General features: G+C 37.3%; 1 protein-coding gene across 1 annotated transcript; it reads left to right on the top strand.

Moving 5' to 3' along the window:
* The first annotated feature begins 378 nt into the window (after positions 1–378).
* Positions 379–10392, top strand: LOC104091394 (transcription factor MYB3R-1-like). Its single transcript, XM_009596719.4, has 12 exons — positions 379–619; positions 1810–1997; positions 2239–2293; positions 3004–3061; positions 4725–4819; positions 4922–5025; positions 5922–6050; positions 6315–8139; positions 8573–8913; positions 9028–9142; positions 9261–9464; positions 10063–10392. Exons 2-12 carry the CDS (start codon positions 1924–1926, stop codon positions 10189–10191), a joined length of 3129 nt encoding a protein of 1042 aa, XP_009595014.1. The 5' UTR covers positions 379–619; positions 1810–1923; the 3' UTR covers positions 10192–10392.
* Positions 10393–10602: the final 210 nt, after the last annotated feature.

The raw sequence follows: 10602 nt of genomic DNA, 5'->3' as shown, positions 1-10602 counted from the left end.
GTTTTATACAAAAAGTTTCAATTTTTTTAATTTTTTAAATTCTATGCACAGTCAAAAAATGATATATAAACTGGGAGGGAGGGAACAATCTTATAAATTGGCATTTCTTGGAACTAAATTTAGTTTCTTACTAAATCTAGCCTCCTTGAAAAAAGAAAAACAAAAAAAGAGTTGCCTTGCCTGCTTTTTAAAAGTGAAAAAGAGAGGAAATAGCAAAAGCAGGTAGCAGGTAAAAACTTGCCCGTTAACATTGACAAAATTTGAAAACTTACCAAAAATAAAACCAATCATACGGCTGAGATTACTTTACATACAAATCATCCACCGTTGACCAGTCCCAAATGAGTTTTTGAAACCTTAAAAACCCTATACTCCGCCCTCCCTTAACATTTGAATTTCCTAAGAGACCGTTTTTCTCATTATTTTCTTCAAACAACACAACACACCCACTTCTCTTTCTCTCTCTAGACTAGACTTTCTCTGTCTAAATTTTAATCAGTGCATTTGCAGATCTTACAAGTTATCTCTGAATTTTTGTCCTTTTTGTATTTGGGATCTGCAAATGTGCTTTGTTTTTATTACTCCATTGGTTTTCTTGGATTTTTTGAAGCTGAGTTCGGTAAGTGCACTTTTTTACTATCTTTTTTTTTTTCTTGAAAAATTTGATGGTTAATTGGTTTTCTTTAATTATCTCTTCTGGGTTTGATTGATTTGTTATTTAATGATTTCTTGGGTATTTGGGTATGGAAAAGTTTGAATCTTGATTTTGTGAAAAGTTGTATCTTTGAACCCTAATTTGATTTTTATTTTAAAAATTACACCTGAATTAATAAGGAAACCAATGAGTTTGATCAGATTCTTTTTGTTGGATCATTTTAGTAATTTCTTATTCTTGATCTTTCTTGAAGTTGCTGTCGATTTTGCTGATTTTGTTTAGTGTATTCTTTACCTAAATTTGTGTGTTTAATTCTTACTGAACCCTCAATTTATGATTTGTGACGTCGATGATAATGCAGATTTTATAGATTTTGGCTTTCACTTTTTCAGTTTGAAGGAAGCTGACTATAGTTATTAGGAGAGATGCGGCTTTACTTTGTTTTAGTATTTGTGCATAGGTGATTTTTGAAATTTATTAATCAAGAGAAGAAAATTGAAAGGGGCTAAGAATTAAATTTCAGTATTAATTTAGGCCTCAAAGAAAGACAAAAAGAATTAAGATTAATGAGTTGACAGCAAAGTTTTAAATTCAGTTCAACTGTTACAACCTAGTTTATTAAAACTTATCATTTCACATTAAATTGTATGCTATATTCTCTTGTTTCTGATCATGACACCCAAAAGGATAAGCTGATTGTATAATATTCATTGACCCCACATGGCTTAGAATACTTGAATGGTATGTGAGGAGGGTGGACGTTTTCTATGCTTTCGTCGATTCAGTAGGAATTCATATGCTGGATTTTCTTTCCTTTGTTTGTTCGAATTTCTTGCTTTTCATTTAAATAAACTTCATGTGAAATGGATTCTTTAGAACTATATACAATTAGGACATTGCACAATTTGAACAACATAACGTTAAAAGCTAGTTTACGTCCAAAACTATAAGAATTAGCATCAAACATGCTTAATTGCTGAAATTGGGACTTCTGGTTTGTTCATGAAAGAGCAGATGTGGCATAATGATAAATGAGGCAGTCGAGGCCTCTTTGAATGGTTATTATTTCTTTAATAGTTATCTCATGCTTTTTAGCAACCATGATGTTGTTGTTTTTGCTCTAATCTGAGCCATGAATTTTATTATGGAATCAGGTAGGAGATCCAACATCTTAGGGTGGCATATAATGAATTGGAGAAGACATTCTGGAGAGAATTATCAACCTTTGGGTGGTGGGTTATGCAGATTTTCCTTTGTGTCAAACAACCATGGAAAGTGATAGAATAAGCACTCCTTCAGATGGCACTAGCAGTAGTCTCCAAAGAGTTCGGCCTTTGCATGGGTAATTTTCAAAGCACTGGACCATTGCTTCTTTCATACCATATATTTTGAGTGCCACTATGTGATTTTGTGCACTTTCTTTATCGAACTGCTATATTACACAAACCCTTCAGTCTTTTAGTGGATAGCGCATGACAAGGCTATTGAGATGATTTTGAGAAAGATTACTAACTTCAATAAATCTCACTCGAATAGCGTGTCGAATATTGAACTACCCTCTCATCTGGTGCTAATATTAACAGGAGAACTAGTGGTCCTACGAGACGTTCGACAAAGGGGCAGTGGACTACTGAAGAAGTAAGTGGGCACTTCCTCCATCGAAAAAAAAGTCAAAATTTCTTGCATTCAAGCTATTCTTTATTTATTTCCTTTCATTTTGGTAAGCAATGGATAGTTACTTTTTTTAATGCATGTGCTTTTCCTTTTTGTTCTTTTTCCTTGCTAAAATTTTCTTTTCCTCTGTTGGGAGAGGGTGGTAATACGTTCCTAGTATAGACATACAAACTTGCGTGTGTGCGTTGTAGCTGCTGAGCTCTCAAAACTTCTTTTGTTCTTGCATTCCAAATATCACATATGATGCTGGCAGGCATAGCGAAACATATGGGCCTGATTGTTTTTGTCCATTTTCCTACCTAGCAGCGGCAGATAGCCTCCTTAACTTGTATAAATATAGCCCAAAAATATCTGGTTCCCCCTTTTCTTCGAAGGGTCTATAGCTATTTCTCACGATCTATACATTCAACGGTACTCAATTTGAATCTACATGATAGTAAGGATTTAATTTGATTGAGAAGTCACTATGTAGAAAGAACGCTAGTAGTGTCCTATGTGGTAGATGCCTATTGATTGGACATCTTAGTTGAAGTTTTATATGCATTAGTTCCTGACTTCTAAGGTTCCTTCTGAAATCCCTAGGTTTCGATTTTCATTTTCTACATATAGTATGACCAATTTCAGTACCTTTTGTTTTATATAGTCGTAACAATACAAATCCTTTTCTCTTTCAGGACGAGATCCTACGCAAAGCTGTCCAACGTTTTAAGGGCAAAAACTGGAAAAAAATAGGTAAAGTACTGCATCATCCTGTTATTTAACAGCATAATGTGCCTGACATTCATGGCCTCATGGGGCATGCTGCTGATCTTTCACCTTTAACATATGATGCTGATGGTAAACGCCATCTCTCTTCCACTTTAACAGGACTGGCTCTGCCGGTGGAATAATAAAAATATGGAATTTCTAAGTGGATTGCTTGAGTTATACAGTCAGAAAGCTGATGTGTTGTTTTTACTATAGTGTGAGTTTATCTGAATGAGTGGTCACTTTACGGCCGTATGAAATAGAAGTTATTTATCAGCTTCAGTAAACTGCCAGTTTCTCTTAGGCTTTTGTCATACGAGCAGAACTGTTTCTCTAATTAGCTTACATTCAAGCCCTTTCAATGATGTGTGCACTAGTGCTCCTCCTTGTTTTGACCTGCTATAATGTGCTAAACCATAATTTCAGGATGAAAGACCTTATTTACATTTATGCTTAGTGTCAACATATACTTTGCGTTAAAAGAAAAAGTCAAACGTAGTTCACGAAATAAAGGTCCAAACTAGGGCTGCTATTCGATGTGCAAGACACAATTAGTGGACATTTCAAGATGGACTAAGTAAATTAACGTACAAGTCTCTGAGAAATGCTGGCCAAAAGCATCCTCTTGGTTCACTTTGGTTCCTTCTCATTTTGGTCAAACCTGCAGAAATCAACATTTACTTTGAGTTGAAAGAGTTGGAAGTTGATCATAGCTCAAGAATAAGACCTTGTGGTCCTCTTTGGGAGGCTGTTTTCTTTTCAGGAATAGGATATGGTGTGTTTATATTTGTGGAGTTCTTTCGGATTCATCACAGGAATCTACTCAAGGAAGCTTTTAAAGACAAAACTTTTCATATTCCAAGAGTGAAATAGAGTGTTCACTTTTAACTTATTTTACGGTTATTTTACTTCTCTATCCCACAACATAAAATAAAAAAAAACATCTCGCTTCTCTTTGGTCCTGGGTCAGTACAAAACAAATCCCCCTCCTTTCAGCCTTTTCTCCCATGAAGTTTCTCCGCAATGCTAGTTTTCTCATAACAGGTTTTAAAGCAACAGTTAACTCGTTGCTTCCAGATTGTTCTCCATTTGACATTAAGTACACATTCATTATGTACATCTTAATAGTAGTACTTAGTTGAAGTAAACCTTGTCGGTTTGGAGCAACTCTAACCTGATAGCTCAGAGATTTGTTGTCATTGTCTTCTGCATTAAATGTTCAATTGGTCATTTTCCCCTACTTGTTCTGCTCATATTTTCAATCATAGTATCCATATTTGATAAGAGGAAGCAGCTGGTAGTCACATATCTCCTAGCTCAATTAATGAATAAATTGATTGAACTGAGTTAGAGATGTTCTAGTTAAATGAGTTGGTCTTCCCAGTTTGTCGGGAAACAAAACCTTTCTCGCTATCATTTTCTGTAGAAATGTTTTGCTGTATTCATTTTTTGAGGCATTGGAGTCTCTCCCTGTTATAACTTATAATATATGCTATGTTTGAATCGGTTAACTTACAATTGCATTTGAAGTTTTATGACACACCCAATTGTTATAGCAGAAACTATTTGACATAAAATCAGCTTACTGCTACTTCAGCATTAAGGGCATGAAGTTGAAGTACTGATCTGAGAAATTTACTCCATGCAGCGGAATGTTTTAAAGACCGGACTGATGTACAATGCTTGCACCGGTGGCAGAAAGTTCTTAATCCTGAACTTGTCAAAGGTCCATGGTCTAAAGAGGTAAGTTTCATATGCTTGCATAATATGTGATTATTCTGGAACACTCGACATCCATGTCCTTTATATTGCTAATAACTATTTTACTTTTTGACTTACTTGCAGGAGGATGAAGTAATAGTTGAATTAGTTAAGAAATATGGCCCCAAAAAGTGGTCCACCATCGCTCAACATTTGCCGGGACGTATTGGAAAACAATGTCGAGAAAGGTAAGCAAGTAGTTGATTCTTTTGTTTCCTAAATGGTATATGTATCGCTCTTCTTTTTTCACTTTGTTTAGTGTCAATTTTCTCCAAATTTCTGCTCTGAGTACGAGAGTTTGTGTGAGGCAGCTTGTGGGATTTCAACTTCCTAATTCTTCCTAACTTGTTTAATTCAGTTTAAATGAGAAATCTACACTCCTAGCAACTCTCTTAACCTCATAAGATGCCCCCGTATGCAGCCATCTCGCAATGAACATTAAGTTTTGTAACGAACTTGATTGCTGTTTTCCCATTCGAACCATTTTCACTAACCGCTAGATGCTATTCATCAACTTATACTTTGACAAGTCTCCACAATGGCATGATAAGAGGCATCTTGTCTTTCCATAGAAGAATATTTGTTTTTTCATGGAACTTCGCCCTTGGCACTACATATGTCCTTAGATCTCATAGGAGTTTTCTGGTGTCATTTGTCTTCTATTTTCTTTTAGCATAATTGAAATTGCAGGTGACTGTTTGTAGCCGAGCGTTGTCCTTGTTTGTAACGGTAGCTTTAGTACATGACTTGGTGTCATTTGTGTATTTTCGTATTCCCTGACTTTTGTTGTTATTTGTTGTTGCTTTTGTTTCGGTTTTCTGATTGCAGTACCTAGTGTTAGTTTTGTATTTTCGCTTCGGTTTTCTGATTGGTGTGCTTGTTGTTGTCGGTCTACCAGAAATAGCCTCTCTGCCTTTTTGAAGGTAGGGGTAAGGTCTGCGTACACACTACCCTCCCCAGACCCCACTTGTGGGATTACACTGGGTTTGTAGTTGTTGTTGGTTCTCAAGAATATGAAGCTCTAAATTTTTTTCACTTATATTAGTGAATTTGCTATAATAACTATTAAGAGTGATCTTTCCAGGTGGCACAATCATCTGAATCCTGGAATAAACAAGGAAGCTTGGACGCAGGAGGAGGAGTTGACTCTGATTCGTGCCCATCAAATTTACGGGAATAAATGGGCAGAGTTAACGAAGTATTTGCCTGGAAGGTACTTTCAAGCTGTTGGCCACTCTCTTTTATAGAACAAGAGTTTGTTTTGGTCTATGTTACTCGGACTCTTCAAAAATGTTGTTGGGTGCGTGTCGGATCCTCCAAATTTAGTGCATTTTTGAAGGATCCGACACGGGTGCGACAACACTTTTGGAGAGTTCGAGCAACATAGGTTTTGGTTCCATTTTCTTTTTAAGCTGTCATCACTGAGCATTCCTACACTATTCTTTATGACATGTAAAGACTTTGCTACAATTTTCAGGACAGATAATGCAATAAAAAATCACTGGAATAGTTCCGTCAAAAAGAAATTGGACTCGTATTTGGCATCAGGTTTACTTGCACAGTTCCCTGCTTTGCCTAATGTCAACCGTCAGAACCAATCAATCCCTTCTTCGGCGAAGTTGCAACAGAGTAGTGAAGATGATAGTGTTCGTAAAGAAGGAACCGAAATGGAGGAAGCTTCAGAATGCAGTCAAGGGTCAAATCTTGCTGGCTGTTCCCAGTCTACAAGTGACATGGGCAACAAATTTGTACATACAAGAGAGGAGGGCAAGTTGCTGGAGGATTCAAATTATAGGAAGGACCCAAGCTCCAGTTCAGCACCATGCTCTGAATACTATACCCCAGCCTTTGAAGATATTACCTTTTCAATGGCAGAAGTGCCTAGTGAACTTGACGAATCCAAGCTCCTGGAGCATACCTTCTCACATGACTGGGCAGCATCCATTGGAAAAGAATGGCAGTTTAATCCAGATGACATACCTAATATTTCTCCGCTGGAGTTGATGCAGGATTCTTCAGGGCTCTTCATGCAGTGTTTAACTGGTAATGGGAATCACGATATGGTTACCTTTCCACAGCAAAATGCAGTGAAGTTTGAAACGACTAATGTCGGGAGCATGGTTGTGGGTTTTGATAAGCCCAATGAGATGTTTACCTCTGTGGAGGGTTGCAGGATGGTATACCCTGAGGCAGGAATTCCACAATACATTCCCTCTGAAGCTGGTACGAACGGTGCTGATGAAACTGCAGATTCTTTGATTTGCCAATCATCGAACTATCAGATCTCTGAAGGTGGAAATATGTCTATAGAGAATTGCAACCCTCTCTGTTCAGATGTTATGGGAACTTCATCCGGCCAACCATTTTCCATTCCTTCACAGTTTTCTTCAGAGCAAAGCTCACTCATGTTTGGTACTGCCGCAAATCAGTTTCATAATCCATTGCAGGGAAACCCAGCACAGGAGTCCCACACAAGTAACTCTGATGGTTTTCTATATCCCTTTGAATCTGGTACTCCTTGTGACAACATAATGGACGATCCTCTCCTGGAAGAGCAACTGGATCAAACTAAAGATTCTCTACAGCTAGTTTCTGTCAATGATTTTCGCACAACTCCTTCAAATACTATTCAAACATGTCCATTGGTGAACGAAAATTCGAGCATACCAGTAGAGCAGAAGGATGGAGGAGCCTTATACTATGAGCCTCCTCGTTTTCCGAGCTTGGACATTCCATTTTTCAGTTGTGATCTTATACAATCTGGTACAGATGCACAGCAAGAGTACAGCCCTCTTGGCATCCGCCAGTTGATGATGACTTCTGTGAACTGTCTTACTCCATTTAGGCTGTGGGATTCACCATCTAGAGATGGAAGTACAGATGCCGTCCTGAGAAGTGCTGCCAAAACTTTCACCAGCACACCTTCTATATTAAAGAAGCGACACCGTGATTTGGTGTCACCTTTGTCAGAAAAGAGATGTGAAAAGAAGCTTGGAAGTGATTTCCGTCAAGAATCATTCTCTGATCTGTCTAAGGATTTTTCTCGACTAGATGTTATGTTTGACGAGGCTGCAAATGAAAAAGCAACAAAGTCTTCTCTAACTACGGATCAAACATTGGAACTTGAAGCTTCATCTGAAGATAAAGAAAACATAAATCCAACTGAAGATGGAAGTAAGGAGGAGGACAAGGTACGTAATGGACTTTCCAACGAGAGACAGTTAGATGGAGGTGAAGTTCACTATAAAGAGAAAGGAACAAGGGAGGGCACAAAGGGTGGAGCCAATAGTGCAATTGGAAAGGTGAGTTGAGTCATATTTTTTTCCTTTGGCACCACTTTGTGTTTTCTGAGAATGGTGGTGGTGTCAGTATTTAGCATTACCAATCGATTTTAAATATCCGAAAATAATTTAATGAAAAATTTATACAACCAAAAAACTGGTGCTCTATGTTGAGAAAGTCCTTCCTTTCGGTTCACGCATCTTGACTGTCTGTGTTTCCTTTGTTTCCATTATTCTTAACGTGCTGGTGCTGTAGTCTTATATTGTTGTTGCAAGATACTGTAACATCTTGTTTATAGTCAATCTAATTTTCGGTTGATGCTTAAATTCATACACAGTTTTAATATGGTTATGACAACCGAATGTTTATTCGGATATGTTCGTAAGACCCGATCAAATTATTAGACAGAGAATCCTTTAATTGGATATAACTTTTATGCTCTGCTTGTTTCAGATAAAACAACCTTCTGGAGTTCTGGTTGAACTGAACGCAAGTGACCTGTTCTTCTCTCCTGATCGTTTTGGAGCCAAGTCTGGTAGAGCTACATATCTCAGCAGTAAAGCTCTAGGAAATCAGTACGCTAGACGACTCGAAGCTGCATCAAATCAAGGTTCTGTTTCATCTTCATTTGAGACTTCATGTTTTTCTGTTATTTGCTCTCCTCGTATACGTGGAAAGAAAGACGGAAGTAGTTTTATCATCACTACATCAATGCAATCTGCTCCAGCACCAACAGCCTTGGACAACTCAGCTGAAACTTCAGGAAATGGAGTTGGCGCGGAGACTGTAAGCATGTAAGACCGTTGAAGCATTTTACCCTATGCTTTCTCCTTTGCTTTCTCTTCATCCTTTCCACGTTGCATTTCTGGGCCTGCAAATTTAATTGCCATTGATCCTATTCATATCAGATCTGGAGAAACGCCTTATAAAAGGAGTATTGAATCTCCTTCAGCTTGGAAATCTCCATGGTTCATCAACTCTCTTCTGTCAAGCCCAAGACTTGATAATGAACTTAATTTTGAGGTAAACAGGATTTTGTAAATTACATTATATGTTCTATTGCGTGACTAATATCTTTATGTTTGCTCTTTTAATATGTTGAAATTCCATGCTCATACTTAACTACTTTGAAACTTTGTAGGATCTTGCACTGTTTATGAGTCCAGGTGACAGAAGCTATGATGCTATTGGATTGATGAAGCAATTGAGTGAGCAGACTGCAGGGGCATTTGCAGACGCACAGGAGGTCTTGGGAGGTGAAACTCCAGAGTCAATCCTACGGGGGAGGAACTCCAAAAACCAGAAAGCAGATGAAAATCATTCACTTTTGTCTGCAAATGTTATGGTATGTCCAATCCCATTGTCGTGCGCAGCAACGGACAAACTTTTATCTCCTACGCTAATTCATTTGTGTTTTCAGATATAGTAACCATGCAGTTTTTGAGAATTTTAACATCACTTTTCCTCATCGGTTTTTATTTAAAAAAAACTCCGTAAAAATGAAATTGAAGGAAAATACTGTTATTCGAGCAGAAATAATAATATACCCCCTTTTTTCCACTTTACATGACACTATTTCCTTTTTCATTGTACCAAAAGGATGACACCTTTCTATATTTGAAAATAATTTGACTTTAAAATGTCATGGCAAGTTTAAGACTACAAGCTCTAAGGGTACTTTCAATATGTGTCGAGCCTCTCTTTCTTTCTTAAACTTCGTGCCTAGTCAAACACCGCCATATAAAATGAAAATAAGGCATTTAGATTAGAGTAACAGCTTTCTTGTAGTTTCATGGTCTTTCTTAATATAACATGTTCAAAGTTTCTCAGCATAAGTGGACCTGAAGCATGAAAAATTAGGAAGCTGCTCATCTGTAAATTCCTATTCAAGAGAGTTATTGTAACTGAAATTTATAACTTTCCTATTATCTGTTCATTTGCAGAGTGAGAGGCGTACTCTTGATTTCAGTGAATGTGGATCACCTGGAAAGGGAAAGGAAACTGAAATTTTTTGCACGAGCAACAACAGCTTTTCAAGTCCTTCCTCCTACCTATTGAAAGGCTGCAGGTAGCAGCAAGTCCTTTCAAGGTAGAACTTGTCGCTGTAATATATATATAAGATCGATATACCTGTGTGTATTTTTTTATTTTTTGGCCTTATATACAAATACTTGTCCAATTGTTTGTCAAAAGATATGGATTAGATATGATTATTTCATTTAACATTATTTTGCTCAACTCCATTTGCTAAATAAGGAAACCAATTTGTACAAGCCTTTCTTGAAGCTTCATTTTGCAAGAGGCATGATAGTATGGTATGTATACTCGGGGATGAAAATAAGGATAGCGGCGTAGAATTTGTGAGATTGCTTTGGTTATGGTTGGATAATACTTAAAATACAGTAGTTTTTTGCCATGTGTCATTTTAGTGCAAGTTTACAAATATATGGGGTTGATCACTGTATGGTGCCTATCTTAGAGGT

This window comes from Nicotiana tomentosiformis, chromosome 8 (assembly GCF_000390325.3).
Source record: "Nicotiana tomentosiformis chromosome 8, ASM39032v3, whole genome shotgun sequence".
Lineage (NCBI taxonomy): Eukaryota > Viridiplantae > Streptophyta > Magnoliopsida > Solanales > Solanaceae > Nicotiana > Nicotiana tomentosiformis.
Note: the sequence above shows the minus strand (reverse complement) of the source record. Positions and strands in the feature narration are given on the sequence as shown.

Excerpts from the sequence above, each read along its gene's own strand:
- LOC104091394 (XM_009596719.4), top strand. The coding sequence starts at position 1,924 with ATGGAAAGTGATAGAATAAGCACTCCTTCAGATGGCACTAGCAGTAGT. Across the intron at positions 2,294-3,003 it reads GGCAGTGGACTACTGAAGAA|GACGAGATCCTACGCAAAGC; the intron begins GTAAGTGGGCAC and ends TTTCTCTTTCAG. Across the intron at positions 4,820-4,921 it reads AAGGTCCATGGTCTAAAGAG|GAGGATGAAGTAATAGTTGA; the intron begins GTAAGTTTCATA and ends ACTTACTTGCAG.